The 19,351-nt window shown below is 33.2% G+C and overlaps 1 protein-coding gene across 2 annotated transcripts in view; it reads left to right on the top strand.

Moving 5' to 3' along the window:
- LOC106126322 (Krueppel-like factor 7) overlaps positions 1-18,548 on the top strand; it is a 61,899-nt gene extending 43,351 nt beyond the window's left edge. Inside the window, exons 2-4 of one of the 2 annotated variants that reach the window (XM_013323922.1) lie at positions 11,399-11,588; positions 14,272-14,442; positions 16,397-18,548. In XM_013323922.1, the coding sequence (XP_013179376.1) occupies positions 11,399-11,588; positions 14,272-14,442; positions 16,397-16,572 (537 nt within the window). In that variant the 3' untranslated portion in view covers positions 16,573-18,548. The remainder of the gene's footprint in view (positions 1-11,398; positions 11,589-14,271; positions 14,443-16,396) is intronic. The other variant, XM_013323923.1, reaches the window with a different exon arrangement.
- Positions 18,549-19,351: the final 803 nt, after the last annotated feature.

The raw sequence follows: 19,351 nt of genomic DNA on the forward strand, positions 1-19,351 counted from the left end.
ATGTCTTAGATTCGTTGATAATTAAAAGAAATTCGCTACATCATTCATCATCAGCTCACTATTCTTCCCAACTGAAGGGCTCGGAGCCTACCCTATGTTACGGGTGACTAGGCCATAGTCAACCACGCTGACCAAGTGCGGGTTGGTTGACTTCACACATACTTCAATAAATTTAATTAAAAAGTTATTCAACTCTACAAAGTATTCAGTAGTTTGTATAAATTGTTAAAACGTTTTTATACGTTCAACTCTTTTTGGATGTCGTTAATTCCGAACCTGATAGTAGCCGAGTTTCGCCTCTGTTTGCGCTCATTCAATCGGCGACGAGTTTAAACATTGCGGTATCGAATCTAGGTCCACAGTTCCGATGGGATTAGCCGCTATCACTCCACAAAGCATCGTTCGCGCCAAATAGAATTCCCCGGATAGAAAGTACGCCTTGATTGCATAATTGTTTGCTACGTCCACAATTAAATGAATCGCCATCCTTTTTATTAAAATACATTGTTGAAAATGCATTACGATGGATGGACTTGGTACTTAATTAATTCATGAGCACGTATCCATTAGTGCTGTTATCAAAACATTTTCTTAAATGAAATTTTCTCATTACCTAGATTTTTATCGGCACTCATCGTATTTTTATTTCTTATAAAGAGTGTTACAATTACCGTGTTGAGAACCCTCTAGCGGTGACCCGTAACTACGTTAGCGCAGAATTTGAACAAAAATATCCATGCGTGAATCAGCTACCGTCCTATCAAACCCCCGTCAAAATCGGACCACCCGTTCCGGAGATAACCCGGGACAAACGCGTTCTTAAGGACAGATATACATGTTAATAATTAGTTTTTCGTAATCAGCAATGCAAATACGTCACATGTACGAAATGTGATTTTTATCTCGACATACAGACACTTCGCGCCTTCGCGCCTTCTTAATTCTAATTTTGCCGATTATACATTAAACTAGTTCCTAAATTGTGGCTTCAATATAAATTTCTATAATACAACTAGCCCTATGAAGCCTCGTAAAAATTACTCGATTTCTCTAAAATATTCTGTACTATACTCATCAATAGTATTCACAGAGCATGTGGTTGTAGAGCGCATGTAATCACCTTTGATTCGCAATTGTACAATAACCTTAATGCGAGTTGTGCGAGACTCTATAATATTATTTTTAGCGTCCGCGCAATTGGCGGAAAATTCAGCTATGCCGCGAACGCGTATGCGTGGGCTTTTGCACGGATGCGGCATTTGCTAACGATAGTTGGCCCACTCGTTCAACAAAGATTGTCAATGCCAATAATATAAAGCTGCGATGATCTTATTGCCCATTATTTATTTTTAAAAGTTTCATCAAAACAAAATATTGTTAGCCGATAAAATGAAACATGTACACCGCTCATGGAATAACGAGGAAAGTTTTCCACCTTTTTATACGAAATGCATATGCACAAAGTAACAAAAAATTTAATCCGACTGAAAAATTCTCAACAACTGCAAAAGATTTCACTTTAATTGAATGGTGTTTCATTTACTTTAAGCAAATTGCAGTCTTTATCAAGTTTGTATTGGACTTCAAAGAGGAGCAAAAAGAAACGCTCTCAACTGGTCAAATAAAAACTAAGCGGGGAAAGTTTCAGCTTGTTTTGCGGAACTGCATAAAATTTCAAGTTAACATTTCTCATGGCTTAGTCGAAAGCGGTCAATTGTAGATTGCTACACGAGGCGAATAAGAAAAAATAACGTAGACGGATTTTATCGTCTTTTCCCATACCAGATTTTACACCTATTCGATGTTTCTACAATAGGTTTACCTTTTAAATCTTACTAATATTATAAATGTGCATGTTTATATGGATGGATGGATGTTTGTTTGAAGGTGTCTCAGGAGCGGCTGAACGGATCTCGATTTAATTTGCCATACATGTAGGACGTAGTCTGGAAGAACACAGGCTACTAATTTTGTTTTGCTTTTCTTTGATTCTTTTATTAAATTTAATTTTAAATTAAGTTATTTCGCAAAATATTGTCAAGTTACTTTTTCTGACGTAAGATTAACACAGACCGTAAGCATTGGACCGTTTAAAATATCCAATCCGTTGGTTACAACTTTATGATTTTATTTTTTTTAATTTCAGTGCAATGTAATTAAACACTTAGTGCCACACTCAGAGTCATGTAGCGGAGTTAACTTGTTTACGTAACAATTAAATAAGGGTGTGGGTGAGTACAATTGCTAGAGAATTTTAAAGAAATAAAACAAAATGAGCGGCCACTCTGATCTTAACTAATCCTATTGCGGTGTCAATTAAGTTTGTTACCCGGATAGGCAAGTTTTTTAATGAACACTAAAAGTCGTTTTAAATAAGTATCAGACGAAGACGATACAAAATAGTTTTAATAAAACAATTCGATTGCACCATTGTATAAGTTTTTAGAACAAAATGGTCGACGAAGTTAAAAATCGTTTTTATCGTAAGTAAATTGTCAATATGTACTTTTTGCATATTGATATTAAAGTTTCGCGTTTGTAAACGCGGCCCGGAGGTTATAACATAGATCTATTCATTTTATACAGCAGAAATAAAAAAACGTTCTTAACCATAGACTTTATAATAATGGCAGATAGGGAATATACTTCAAATATTTAAAGAATTGTGCTCGTAATTTCCGATATAATATCAGTATTATTTGAATATCTTTAAATAACAGATGTGTATTTTTTAGCGCAATATCTAGTAGTAAAGCATTTTTTCAAGTAATTCCGGGTAAACTTCTTGGCACGGTGCCTTGTTATCGGATGTGAGTGTACCGCAATCAATAACTGATCTTCTACTCTTATTATAACATTTTATAGCACAAAATAATCTATTTTCTTTTAGCTAATTGCAGTTAATTATTCACGGTTAGAGCGGGGCTGCAGTTAGTCGAACACTGGACTTATAATCTAGGCTAGGGACTTATAATCTAGTGAAAACCAATTCTCGCTAGGCCAGCATAATTAACCTCATCTTTTGGTTAGGATCGAAACTTTAGTCTTACCGCATTAATTGTATAACTATTATTACTTATTTATTTAAATAAGATTTTCGATTTGTCGTCGTCGTCGAGATCGTATAAAAGTAATAAGAAAAGAAACTTTATGTATATTCCACAGATTCTGTGTAAACCTTGTGTGATTTTTATCTCACGAAATGCATTGTCGGCCTTGTCTGGGCCGTGTAAGTGGGTGACGATAGGTCGACGTTGTAAAGGCGTTGACATACAAACGTGCGTTTTCGTCACCTTTTCTGGCTAACATCGTTCACGTACCTTAAACATGACGAGTGTGAAACACATCACAGTTTTTACCTGTTTCTGGTTTCTTCAAATATAAAATATGGATATAAATAGTACAACTAATTAATTATCGACTATTTTTAACCAGCACCAAATTCTTGTAAAAAATATTTAGTGATAAAGCTAGCATCTTTATCAAGATTTATCCAAAAATGTTTCTCTAAAAGATCGTAAATCTTGTCTCTTTCTCAGACATTGATAAGTATCTTTACGACCAAATTAGTGAAATGCGATTGTTACTTTTATAAAAAAAAGCACAACGTATGAGTAGTAATTTTATGATACAGGGCTGTCACTTATAATTGTTGGAATAGCTAGTAGGAAGCAATTCTTTATGGAAGAATAGTTGGTTTTATTGTAGCTAGAGCGGGGATTGGGACGGCGGGCGCGGCGGCGGGTGTATGCGGGCTATAACATGTGAATGGGACATATAATCGTGTGCCGCGACGACTGCCTGAGACCCGACGACGGTCGTTTGCCCGCCAGGGCTGCCACAAAGGGAATACGAGCGTTGCATATATTTAATGCTATGATTTGCATACTGATTTGCAACCACGTCCGCTGTGCTCACTCAAACCGTGCATGATGGATATATATTAAAAGATTTGTCAAAGAAATGTTGAAGTACCGTACAATTGAATTTGTGACATTCAAAACGTTTTAATTCATTATAAACTAAAAAAGAATGAATAAATTAAATTAAAAAAATTACATCGGTTACGAATCTGGTATTCCTAATCAACGCCGAGTTTTACTATTTTATTATTCTTATATTTTTGGTGATTCGTGTATCTGAACCCTAAGAGCACATGAGCAAGCTTCATTGATGACTCACGGACAGAAATACCATAATAATACAAAGTTGGCTCGTCCGTATGACGCAACGCATTTTATTTGAAACCATTTTATCTTGCTCATGTAGTATTAACGGTACCTTTTAATCGAAGCTCAACCGAACGTCTCAGACAACCATTGTTCTGTCAATTAAATTCTGTATAGTGTTTCTTACGTATATTGTTGACTTGTGTGAGTACCTTTATTTTATAGTAAAAGTACTGTCGTCCACTAATGGTTTAGAGTTTCGACGCAAAGCCGCTTTATTTACGTTTCATCGTAAGTCGTGAGATAATTTTTTGGATCGCAATAAAAATAAAACTTTTTCTTTATCTTTATGCATTTTGAGAATGATAAAAATTAACAAGATAAAGTGCTCAATTTTCTCACTTCATTTACCATTGTGTCTCATTCACATTTAACATAAAACACCTATTGATCGTGTTTTTCAAACGTATCCTATACGTGTTTTACAAACTCACGCGAAAAACAACAAACATGACCAATTACGCTGCAAGCGATTTCAATTATTCCCATCTGATGTAAGGCTTCGTAAAACCGACTGTGTCGCCGATAAACTATTCATTTAAACACTAACAAATTGATATTTATTTGTTGAGTAAAAAACGAGTGGATTTCGAAATTATATGCATTTTATTAATATAGATTGAATCTGCTTATTTATGTTATTACTGTTTATTATATTACATACATTTACGGGAATCAAAGTCATACAAACATTCTTGCTTTAAGTGTGTTAAATTTATGCAAAAGTTTAATTATGCGCATTGCAATTTAAATATATGGTGGATGTGTATTTTTTATGGATTATTATTACATTTTTTGCTTATAAATGAAATAATACGAAGATAAAGATAAAAGCTGGCTGTGAATAGTAACCAATAGTAACCCTATTTCAATCCTATTCTAATCAAAACTTACGTTCACCGGATATCAAGTTACCATTTTCGTAAATCTAACTATCTGTTCGAAAGGGGATTTATTCCCGGATCCAACGGTGTAGATTCAAAACTGATTGAATAACGGAGTCATAGTAGGAAAGACTCACTGCACAGAGCAAAATGGATTGGATAGTTTGTTTAACGTCCTTAATTCGTACTGCTACAGTTCGCAGAAATGTTACTAATTGCATTAATACCTATTGAAAGCTTGTTTCCTGACCGGAGGTGACGCATATTCAATGCAAACTCTATAAATAAAAACGCAACGTTTATGTTTGCGCTCTATGCGTTCTTATACCGTTCATTTGATTAAACTATGATTTTCTTAAGCCCACGAGATAATTTTCAATTTTACTAATATTGTATTTGCACCATTTTTATGCAAAACTAGCTGTCTCCCGCGGCTCTATCCGCGTGGAATGAAAAAAAACTTAATTGTTATAATTCGGCAATTATTCGAAATTTTGTCACCTTTTAAACATTTCAAGACCAAGATAAGACAAATCCGTTCAGCCATTCTTGAGTTTCGGCGAAACTAACGAACAACAATTGACTTTTATAGATATAGATAGAGATAATTTATTGTTTGAACTTGTGATTTTTTTCGTGATACAAAAATGTATGGGGAAAGTAAATATTAAAAGTTATTTCATAAAAAAGGACGAGGACATCCTTAAGTTATGATGAATCATTGTGAACCGTCAGTTAGTGAGTGATTGCTTTATAATTGAAACAGACGTTGAAAACTTTTGTACCCCATTACAGAGTATTGAAAATATTTAAAATTAATTTCCTTTTGTCTACACGAGCAGCTGTCAGACAAGTTCACACGTTGTAGTTTGTCATTATGACGTCCTTTAACAGGTAACAATATGTAAAGTTAAATATTAAACGGTTAAAAAACCTAACTAATTTGATGCGAATTAAGAGTTTCCTCTTTTATGATCATTTTGATTACTTCGAGTGCATTATAATTTTAGAAGTACCATAACACCGTGGGTTTTCACTGCCAAACGCAACAAAAACATGAGGTCAGTGAAACAAGATTACTAACATGGCTTCTATTAAAAGATAATCAACTCTCATTATATTGTTTTCATTAATTTAAACAATACTATGGCCGACTGTTTACCTTAAAGGGTCGATATGTTTGGACACCTGACCGAGTCAATTGGTTACTACACTGTCATTTGTCATCACGTGACATTTATAGTGTGGGACAGTGACATTTCGCATTTATTACACCTGTAAATACATCGTATTCAAAATAAAGAAAAATATTAAGTAGGTTAGCAGTAATTGCAACAGTAAAACAGGTACAACAAGACAACTTTCAAAAATCCTGTAAAAACAATTTCGACCTTAATCTTCTTTTGCCCTTGGATTGCTAGTGGCGTATCTTTAACAATGTTATTGTAAAGTCTAATGTTTGAATTCCTAAAAACCGGTAATTTGATATTTACAGGACAAGGAATCTCGATCAATTTAAACATAAAGTACGTAAGGAAATATTTAAAGAATGTTGGAACATGTAAATCTTAGTCGCCCTAGTTGCGGTTTACGTATTTTTGTAATACTAGTTTAGTTTACGCAAGCAGAAGTTAAATTATCGACCGCTTAGCGTTCAGTGTTGCTAACAATTTGTAGTACAAACGGTTTCTAAGTGCCCTCAATGGCGCGGCCTCTTTTCGCTAAAAATCGTTTTAGCACTAAAAACGTCGTGGTTGACAGACGATGAGATCACTGCTGTATTATCTCGGGGTACCACGTTTCTTTAATAAAACCGACTAAATTAAATAGGCCTTTCGCTTAATGGTAATTAATACATTTAAATGACAACCGTTGTTTGATTCATAACATGGAGATGAAGTTACGTATCTTCCCAACAAATATTATCAGACGTATCTCGAGCCATGGTAAAGTTTGCATGATATTGTTTGCAGTTGAAATGGAGCCGCACTGCTATCAATGGTAGATTGCGATTGCAATTTCAATGTTAGCTTTAGACTAACAATAGCCGAGACTACATATTAATGTAAGAAATATATAAGGTTTTTATTTTATACGTATCAATAAAACTTTCAATCACTCATGGTTTCTTATAAAAAAATAATACTGATCCAGACAAAAAATAATATTAGATAATTTCAATTTATCTAAACTCACTTTTAATTTATTTATACAGTAGGTTAATTTGAGTGATTTTTTTTACGTAACCTTGAGTTTTAATTGCTGAAACTCGTGTGCAGAAACATGTTGCTATCCCGCTCATCTTTTTGAATAAAAATGAGATAAGTATGTTTCTGTGCAGATGTTTGGGATGTTTAAACCCTAGTCATTACGGTTTTGTTTTCCCTCAAAATTCGCCTTTCAATTAGGAATTAACGAATTTCCATACAAGCAATTTTAAAGTTAGGAAGTTTAAAACATATTGTTAACTCAGTTTTGTCAAAGATAGTGACAGGGTTGATAATATGGTTTACAATGAGATTTTAGCTTCAGAAACCAACGGTAAGCCCTTGATAGCACTTGCCATTAACAAGTTAACCGTGTTCCGGTGTGAAGCGCGGAATTGCCAATGTAATTACCGACCGGGAAGAGCGTCCATCCTACAGTGTTTAGGGTTGTCAACACAGTTTATGACGCATTTATACAAAAAAGTAAATTGTCCAATAGTCTTATTGAATGTTTGTCGTCTTTAACAATTAATAATATATAGGATGATGACAATGCAAATAACACTATGTTATAATTATTTGATTCGAATAACGACAACAGAAACAGAAAAACTATCGTGGGTTTTTGAAAAATTTGCTGAATATTTGCACAACGACGAAAATGCTTTCATACTATGTTCCTTTTGTTATTGAGGATTAATTGTGTATTTATCATAATGAAGAAATTCTGCGAAAACATTAAATGTTTCAAAGCTTCAATACTGTGAAAAAGCAAGCAATTAAAAATGTTTACGAACTGATTATTTTTAATAAGATTAATTAATCCCTTGTTCAACTGAAATTCAAATTTGTGAAAAAACTTAATCGTGAAAACATCTATAGGAATTGTGCTTAAAATTAATCAATATTCTTTAAAAAAAACGTTACTGAAAAGAGTATAACACGGTTCATATCATCGTCTGAAGAGATAACGCATTAAAATTCTATCATTGCCCTTTGTTTACGTCTATTAGAATATCGCTCATGTTTACATAAATTAACGTCCGTCAAACTGAATTTATATTCATGGCAGCTGCAATGGAAAATATGAAATTACAATTTTCACATTAGATAAGTTGTTTATGAAACACGGTACTTCTAACTAGGTACACAAATAATTTATGTATAAAATAAATAATAATTGGAATATAACCGTTCATTTTCACTGACGAAATACTTTTTATAATCACAGAGACAATGTGTAGGCGTCAACAAAAATACTATCCGAGTGTCCCCGTGAAATTTATTTTAGACTAGCTCCCCGCAAAATTAAAAAAAAACTTAATTGATAGCCTATGTGTTATTCCAGACTACATTCTATACAAAAACATTAGAGAGATCCATACTGCTCTGTTGTTCTGGAGATACCTTCTAAGAAACATCCATCCATCCATACATTTGCATTTATAATATTAGTAAGATTAAATTATTCTGTTTAAAAATTTTACGCTGTTAGAGAAAAATATTTAATAAAAGGTATATTTTATCAAAATAATATACTTATTCCAGTAAAATCTTATTCTGTGCTAGATATCGTGACTTTAATATTTGATACAAGGTGTAAAATATTTTAGTAGGACAAGAACGTAAGACGTCACCTTGTGGTATAATGCTTTCATTACAAAGGTAAATGTAATCATATTATAGCACTATGATAATATTTACCTGCAAGACTTATGCAGCATCTAACAAGAGTGATGTTTGATGCGCAAGTACCTGTCGTATGAATTAATCAACATATATGTACAATAACAATGAGTTTTTCTGTTGAGCGTGGAAAAATACGAGAAAACTTGCGAAAGGCAGTTGTGAAAGTGAGCCATGCACGACGGAAACGTCAACTATGTAGGGTGACCATGTATGACGAGATGAACTATGCGAAACTATGGTACCAAGATACTGATCTAGGTCGGAAAGATCTGACCAAGCAACTATTTATACGTATTCTTGGAATTAAGGTGAAGTTAGTTAAATAAAAATAAAACATCCAAAACTAACGATCGAACACAATAATGCAAGACTTAACTTCCAAAAAATTTTATAATGCGGGTAATTTTTTTTTTCAAACGAACGCGAGATTTCACTGTGATTTTTTTAAAATTTGCCATCCTAAATACTTATTCTGTTAAACGACATATTTGAAAAATAGTTACGCTATTTTTGAATGGCGCTCCAATCGAAAAACGTCATTCGCCCAAAACGTTCGCTGCATTTTTCAAATATTCAGCTTTCGGGTTTTGCTTACCGCAGTTGGTGTATTAATCTGCACGGTTCGTTTGATTTAAAAATATCCTTAATTGGCTAACGTGTGAAAACACTATGTTAACAATTTTTATTAAACACAAATAAGTTGTAAAGGTTTAAATTTAATTATTGAACCCAACTTTTTATTAATATGGAGAAAATCAGCAAAAACGATCGCAATTTACGTTAAAAGTTTTTGTTAAGACGTGACAAAAACATTTCTTAGTTACTCTGCTATTTCTACTACATATGTACTTCTTAATTCGGAATCTAGTAATATCTAGTAATATGAACCAATTCTAGTAATATTAACATACGTACATCTCATTTTTTAAAGTTAAAAAAACCTTGTATGCCTAAATGTTTGATTTAACAAACCTCACGAATCCTTACAACAAAATATACCGACAACCAAATCAAACTTTGAAATCTCAAGAGGCGTAATAAATAATAACTTTCATCTTTGGAACTTCATACGAATTATTGATAAAATGCCCTAAACATACGATTATAGACCTTCTGTTGATGTAATAAAGGCTATTTAAGTTAACATAATAAACGTCTCTAACTTTTTTAACTATAGCATGTACCGTTACTGAGGTTTAGAGAGGCGTGCCCTGTACCTTTGTGTAACTTATAACCTTGAAGCAGGTCATTGAACTTATACAGAAACGAGAGTGTAGTAAGTCGAGCTTTATGTTCTATTTCATGTAACAACTTATTATCTATAGAAACACTAGTATAATAGTATAGTTCAATAATCGATTATTCTTCTTTTTTAAGTAAATGGTTACGTAAATCGAATTGGACAGTAATGTTTCATAGAAAATGTATTTATAAAACTAGTGAAAAGGATTATCGCATATCATATTTCTGTATAGCAGAGTAAAATTTAATCTCACGATGTCACGTATAGTCGCATAACTCTATTCACTTGCAAAGATACGGGATCTACATTTGTTAACAGACTTTGCAATAAGGTAGAGTACACGTTACTACAGAAGATACCTTTACGAATAGAATTTACAAATCCTATTCCAATTCACATGTACTTTAAAATAACAAAAAAATATATAGTAAGATAATATGAACTAAGATGAAGAACTTAAATTATACAAGAAGAATATTTTCTGAAGTCTTAAAACAATAAATAAAAAATTATGTGAACTAAGGTGTTTAAAAATGTATTCAATTAACGATTCAAATTTAGTAAAGAATATTATATGAGAAGTGTGAAGTGGTATTAGGAGTTTAATGAAATAATAACTCCATATAATTATAACGAAGGAATGGTTTATTACTTTGCTTTGCGTAAGTCTTGGTTGTGATTTTTTTTAATATTCTAATATGTTTGTATAATTATAATTTTTCTCAGTTAAATTGATATAAAGCATCGCGAATATTTTAAGCGATTGTTGTCTTTTAAATTAAATTTATTCTGCGCTTTTTTATCGTGTATTTTTTTTAATATTCTTATGCAGTGCGGTAATAAAATTATTAATTTTTTCAGCGAATGAGTATATTATCGGCATTGCTAAAAATTCGACCAAATCGAAGAATATTATTGAATCTTTTAAAGATATGCGAAATAACTAACTACCTATTGTACCTACTTATTTGTTACTCGTTGTAGTCCCGGTGCGACCGGACTTTTTGTACAATAGTTACATTTAAACTGCGGTTTAGCAAAGCAAATTTGAGCAAATTCACCTAAGTGCTGGCGAGAGAAATTTATAGGATATTAAATACGCTAGCGTCATCTAAGAGTAACATGAAATTTTCAAATAACTTTCAGACATGCTACGAAATGGAGCGGTACCTCCGAGAGGAGCCCCGGGGGAAGCGACGGGAGCCGGCCCAGGAGGAGGCGTGGGCGAGGTCGGAGACCGCCTCCCCCCCATCGCCGCAATCATCACCCGCCCAGAGGGTGTTCACCGTCACCGTGGTGAAGGCTGAACCTCAGAGCGATTCCGACGAACCTAGAGGTTAGAAAACTTATTAATTTTCCACCCGATGATTTTGATAATCAGATAATGTCGTACAGAATTAAAAGTATTTCTTCGTTAGTCAGTGTATTTTAGGTATCACTATCTATCAGCTATCGCCGGAGACTCCGTCCCCGCGGGATAAGAAATAGATTATAGCCAATACTCAGACCGACTGAATATGTACATAAAATTTTGTAAAAATTGGTTGTACCTTTCCGGAGGAGTATAGTAACTAACATTGGGACATGAGAATTTCATATTCAAATGGTATCAATAGAATGGTTTAATTAGGCTTATTCTCGGTGCCGAATAAAGGATCTGGTAATACAACAACTTTACAAAGTATTTCATGTATATGGATTTCGTGTTATGAAGTTCCAACACGTTCATTCAATGATTCCGAGATATCCGTTTATTATACTAAATAGTCAATTGTCCCGTATGACATGACTTCCGCCAAGTGCACACATTATTATCGGTAATATCCCTTTTTGTTGTGACAAACGCATGCCGATGCAAATATTTATGTGACATGGCATCTGTAGCCTTTGTGACAATGTTTATTATCTCTTTGTAAAATGTCATCACTACTTTCCACTTGCATCGAAGCTTACGCGAGACGTCTGTCGTATCAGTGAACATGTTACAATCGATATTACATACAGACGGTCGACCTTTTGCAGTTCTCTTATATTGACTACGTTTCAGATTTTTCTGATATCGCAAAAAACACTGATAACAAAAATTATATCAAAAAAATGCTTTCCTGGCTCAGAAGATAGTCGATACTTTGATCTCAAACGAGAAAATACTTTGTAATAAGCGAGGATGATTAACCGCAAATTTCAACACATACAAGACGACAAGTATGGAGAGGGTGAAGATGGAAAGGCAAAGATAAACGTTAGAAAAACTATTTCGTATGTTATGCCTAAACTATAATATATTTGATAATATGAATAAATAATAATATCGGATACTGTTCATTTTCCCCTCACAACCCAACAAACGAGGTCGTTGGTGGGTCACGATGTCCGCGCAATTAAATATCTTATGCGGGTCCTGACAAAGTTATGATAACACAATGTTAATCCGCTCTGAAAACTCTCTAGAAATATATAAAAAATACAATCTGCAGTCCGCCACTCCATCCGCGAGGGATTAACAAATAGATAACAGTCGATTCTCAGACCTACTGAATATACATAAAGAAATTCTTCAAAATCGGATTATATATAAGATTTATGTATACATACAAATGTTACAAATACATAAGGAATTAGGAACTATCAGTCTTGAAAGTGAATCCGTTAAAAAGATAACATCAATATAACCTGGACAGTTTTTACCCATATTAAGTAGAGGTTTCTCTCAAATATTTGTTGGCATAATAGAAATCACCCTTAACTTAGGGTAGGCTCCGAGGCCCTCGGTGGGGACGTATAATGAGCTGATGATGATGATAATAGAAATGATTACATTTCTATATATATTATTCCAATAAGAATTGCCCGTCAATAATTTAATAAATCACCAAATCAATAGAACTCAGTCTAGACATAGTAATGATAAATAATAAGGTGCCCTTTGTGAAGCAAAATTAGGAACAATTTGGAAGCAATTTACTTGTTTGGAACATGTTATTTATTCAACGAGTAATTTTCTTTTGGTTTATAATTCGTCGGTACATAGAATAGGATACAAACGAACAGTTCACTTGTCAAAATTGGTTCGGTCATTCAGGGCACAAAAGGTTACATTGTAATGGATAAAGAAACTAACCGACATACGAAAAACGTCACAGGAAAGGCCGAAAATACTAACACAAAAGAATCTAACCAGACTTTACAAGTAAAATACACAAAAATATCTGGAATGTAAAGAAAACAGATCTCTTGCAATAGTTCACGTTTACTGTTTATTATAAAACAATAGTGTTAGCTATTCTTCAATTCATTAACAAATATTTTAATTTAAGTCAAGACTAAGACTAATTTGCAATTCACTCAATGTTCGTGAGTTCAAAGTAGCATAGATTTAAGTCGCTAATGTAACACATTTTAACGTTATAAAATTGTAGATATTCGTTTGCGTTTCGGTATTCACAAACAACACTTTTAACGTGGGATCATGTGTACGTATAAAATTTTAAAATGTTTATACAATGCCACCAGGTCAAACTTTTTAGGTTACTGGAGTAAAATGTAGATATTATACATTTAAATAATACTAATACATTTGACACTATTACGATATTAAAACCAATAGACGTTAAAATAAAACGACGCTTTCGTTCCCTGAATACTGAAACAGGAATTCTTTTCAAATACTTTAATAAAGTATACTGAAGTATATTGCATTCCATGTTGTGTAAAATGGGATGTTTTCTACGAGAGATGAATATTTGCTACAAAATGTATTATAAACTTACTAATAATTAAATTCCTACAAGTATTCAGATTAGTCTTCAAATATTTCGTTTATCTTTAATAAGATATACTATTAGACAAATTCTTCTTCCTTCCGTCGTCATGCAGTGGAATTCTGAATAATTCCACGATACTTCATGCAATTAGGAAAAATATACTTTAACTCCGCCAAGTATTTATCGCCTTCTTTTACAAATACGTCTGCATGTCTACTAATTTGTGTACTCTTACCATAACATTGTGGGTTTCAGAAGAGCCCGTGTGCCCTGCGCCGATCCGACGGCCGCCTGTAGCTCGCCAGGCCGCCACCCCCGCGCCCGCAACGGATCCGCGCCGTCGCGTCCATCGCTGCGAGTTCCCCGCCTGCGACAAAGTCTATACTAAAAGTTCGCATCTAAAGGCGCATAAGAGGACGCATACGGGTAAGTTTTCTAATTCATATAAAAGAAGAGTTTAACACATTGAGTACTAACACTCGTCTTACAACTCGCAAACATCTTACATGATCGTGGTGGCATGGAAAAGGTTAACTCATGCCCGTAGTTGTAGAGCTGGCTTCACTTATTCAGTATCCTCTTCTCACTTGTGGTGATTGGAGAATCATCCTAAATCCATAAAACAAGCAATAGTGTGAATAAAAACCTACACTATCACTGGTTTTGGATATAGTATGAATCTCAGTGGTTGATCTTCGCTCTTGATATATTTCGCTTCATTGCTACGTTACCAATATGCAAGGTGGATGAGCTATCAATAAAACTATATTCACAAATAATAAGGACATCATCGTTGTTTTTTTATATTAAATTATCCTTAGGTAATCTGTTAGAGAAAAGTAGGTCAAAATTACATTAACAGATTTCATCCTACAACATTGGTAAGCAAACACGCTATGCAACAGAGATGAAAGCTTTTAAAACAGGTCAACATCGTGAATACTCAATAAACAGAATTTTCCATTATTTATAATAGCGATGGTCATCGATTTTATTATTTATACTAAAATTTCCACACTTGTTTATATGATTTACTACAGATTTTAACTAAATGATTTTCTTCTCAATGTATATAATGGATTATTTATTCATCATCTATACATATTAATTGAATATTCGTACGTTTTTAATTAATTGCATATATGTAAAATAATAAACCTTATGTTGTTTAATTGCTTATCGGGAATGCAGTTCAATGTGTAACATCCCGCAACATGTTTACAATATTAATTTTAAATTTAGTTTATAATCAGTTATGATGTTATATTTATTTGTAATCTACTTATACGAGGGTCAATTGATATTTTAATTTTTGGAAATTATATTAAAACATATTTCATTGAAATATCAAGGCTAGCGAGGTATATGTTCATCAAATGTTAGTTTAAAATAATCCATTTTGTTCTCTGAACTCTCTTTGATCCGACATCAAATGAATTGCTATACATCGCGTGCTATGTTTGTGCTTCCTGTCCCATTGCGCTTCTACAATTAACAAAATCATTCAATTTTATTTTACTGCAACAATTACTGTAATAAATATCTGTAGTTGCGAACCAAAAAATAATACGGCATAGAAAATTACGTACAAGACATGATATAAAAACATGAAGACATGATAAGACAGCAGGATACAAGGATATTTTGGCACTTTTGTGATATTGACAAGGGTTGCCTACGTGCTTTCTATTCTAGTGACACTTCCGTATACGGGCGCGATAAGTTTGTTGGACCATATCTTTATATTTCATGCATTTTTCAAAATAATGAAATAATTCATATTGTTTTATCTAAATAAATAGTATATAATACTAAATTAAAGATATTATATAGCAAAAATATTATATTAATTGATATTTTAGTCCGAAACATTTGAACTATTTTCCGTGACACAGTTATTCTGTGGACTATGATATTCATATTTACACGCAAAGTTATGATGGAATGTAGACAATTTGTTTTTTTTTTAAAAAAACGTTATTCGCGTGCGGAAAATATATTCATGAAATATGTTTTCGCGGCAGTTGTCACTTTGCACCGAACGGTGGTACCACATTTATGACGTTAGCTACTGCGCTCTCATTTTATCTGGGAAATAAAACACCGCGCGGCATCCGAGTTAAAAATACCACGAAATAAAAATATGATAGTCGGTCATTACATACGAGAGGGGAGCATGAACCAGACGATACCACGTGTTAACACGCTACATTCGAACAGAGCGGTGTTCAGATTCAACATAAAGTATATTGAATCATTGGAATTAACAGTTTTGTATTGACAATTCTATTTCTCTAAAAAAAAAGCGTACTATTCGCAAACAAAATCTTTTATTTCACTTTATAAGAATTAAATTTATATTCCGTTTATCTGGTTCCAGGTGAGAAGCCGTACAAGTGTTCGTGGGAAGGTTGCGAGTGGCGCTTCGCCCGGTCCGACGAGCTGACCAGACATTACCGCAAGCACACTGGCGCGAAACCTTTCCGCTGCCGCCACTGCGAGCGATGTTTCTCCCGCTCCGATCATCTCGCGCTTCACGCCAAGCGCCACACGTAGTTAGCTATCCAACCTGCCACTCCCCAGGCGCGACGACATTAAGCCGAACCCAAAAGCGATCCCGACTTGTTTCTTTTAGCCTAAAACACCGGCGTGCGCCGTTTGTTTTCTCAGCATGATTACGTTTGTTGTGATTTATTTAAACTGATTGATTGATTGCTCGTTCGTTTAGGTTAACGCGGTTTGTTTAGCGCGCCCCTGGGGAGGATGTGTTCACAGAGCGTTGCAAGCCAAAGAATATCGCTACGATCCGTAGCCGAGTCAACACTCATTGCACCTAATGCTTTAAAGTTATTTTTAATTCCTTTTTTATTGATTTTTATCGTCGAAAAAGTTTAAAATCTTTGATGTTTTGGCCTCTATCGTTGCGGTACTTTGTTGCAATATGGAAACATTTTATATTTGCCGTTGTTTATTATGTAAAAGATTTTGTAAGCTTTGTGTACAGAGAGGTTTTGTTTTTTTTATGTGGCGCGGTCGCAAAGCGGCCGTGCGCCGAAAGTTGTGCCATCGTTATCTTAGCGGTCGACGTGCGGGGGGCATCGCGGTGCGGAGTAGCAACGCAAACCGCTCGCAAGTCGCATGCGCCGCGTGCCCTTCGTCAACTCGCATTTCACATCACGTGACATATTATTTATTGAAACGCGGGATGTTCGGCAGATATTCCCACCGACGCCCAGCACAACCTTAGTTTTAAGCTTAGTAGGATGTGCGTCGCGTTACCTGATGTTGTGTCGATGTTTCGAAACATTCATTGGCAGAATTTGCAATTTTATTAATTCATCTTTATCGACATTAACTTACCACATTCTACCATAAATTGTCATACCATCTCGGTCGCTGGCTGTTTCGAAATATTGACAATAACTTGTATCTTTATTTTGTACTGTGTTTATTTTTTAAGTTTTTGATGTAAGCGATGTATTTACGTTAAGCTTTCTTTTTACTCTTTCATTCCGATTTGTGAGCCCCGCGGTGTTCCTTACGGTTTTTGTTACATCTGTAAGGAAATGTTTGCTTATTTGTCGTCCACTGCGGGGCTTCATTTAGATTATAGCTGGTACGCCTCTGCACACGTAGTATTATTAGGAAACTTAATATATTTTTGTCTAAATAATAATATGTTTATATTCATAAAGTTGAATACGTAATGGTAATACATACATTTTGAATTTACATGAGTTATGTGTGTAGAGGCGTTGATAAACATAATTTTATTGACAAGTTGATTCTGAAACACAGTCGCTATTTTTTAGTCAAATTTCTTAAATGTAAGGTTCAGCTTTGTGGTAGATGTCGATGTTTATATTGATGTGATATTAAAGTCTTATAAAAAATCAACACAGACTATTAATACAAAAAGGATTTCGATCGATAAAATTTGACATCGAAATTACAGCACATCCTTACATTCATTTATTCCACAATAAAAAAATAACATAATAAAGGACATGAAATAGAATCAATAGAAATACTTTGCTTCACAACGACAAAGTGAAAGACTTTGTGGATACAGGGTGTTGTAATAATAGTGTTTTCAAAACGGGCTCAACATTATAGCAAAATTTTGACATAAACGAGTAACAATTTCCCATAATTCTTTTTGATGTGTTTTTTATTGATTCATAATCTAAGTACAACGACTGTTTTTACTGACTACTTAAATAAAATTGTAATAGGGCGAGATTTCTTTAGTGACTGGTATAAGATATTCCATTGATCGAATCTTCGTGCTATAGATAATTCTAGACAAGCCGGGGGCCAATACTATTGTCTTCCCGAATTTGACAAAATTTTAACATTAAACGTTCACGGGAGTTACGACGATATTTAAGTTTTGGAATTAATATGCCCTTAAAATGATCATTGAAATTTAAATATAATACGCATAGTAAATTCGTGTGCACTAAATTGCCAAATGCACTAATATTTTAGGTATAAAAAAATGAAAATAGAAAAGATTTTTAACGCCATTGTTTAGAATTTTTCGAATCTAAATATTTCAATTTATGAATTTTTATAACTATGTAAAATTTTGTGGATACGATTTAAATGAAATTAGTATTTATAAATATACATAAAATTAACCGAATGAAATATAAAATTATCATCTGGTTCCTAAATATAAGTACTGTTTAATTTCATATATGAAAAACTATAAACTATTTAATATGTATGAATTACTTTGAATTGATGGATGTTATTTCAAAATAGGACCTCGTGTCAATAATTTTTACTTTATGTACAGATAGGTACACAAAATTTGTAGAACATTTAATCAAGTTTAATTAAGTTGTGTTAATTTAATAAAATCGATGTTTATATATATTATTCTATCGTATCGCTTTTATTAGCTGTTTATTTAAAAAAAAACTTATTTTTTTCTAACAGTATTAATTACAACTTACAGGATGATGAAAAAGTTTTTGAGAAATAATCATTCGTACATGATTCTTCAAAATGTTTGTGAACACATTTAATGATATACAAAAAACGCTCTATTCAAAGAGAAATAAGATAATCATCCTTTTCTTTTGAATATAAATTAGCAACAGTTAAACTAATATATTGAAAAGATCAATGAAGAAATGAAGTTTTTGTAACAAAATATTTTTTTTAAAAACATTGAAATAAATACTTTTTTTTAAAAAAATTGGAAAATTAGACAATTTTATAAATTGAATATTTTCATTTATTCATGGATTGTATTTCTAATAGATTCTTGCTTGTGGATGTATTGGAAAATGTATGTGAATAATTTTAAGAAATATTTAAAATG

This window comes from Papilio xuthus, unplaced genomic scaffold (genome assembly GCF_000836235.2).
Source record: "Papilio xuthus unplaced genomic scaffold, Pxut_1.1 DF825017.1, whole genome shotgun sequence".
NCBI lineage: Eukaryota > Metazoa > Arthropoda > Insecta > Lepidoptera > Papilionidae > Papilio > Papilio xuthus.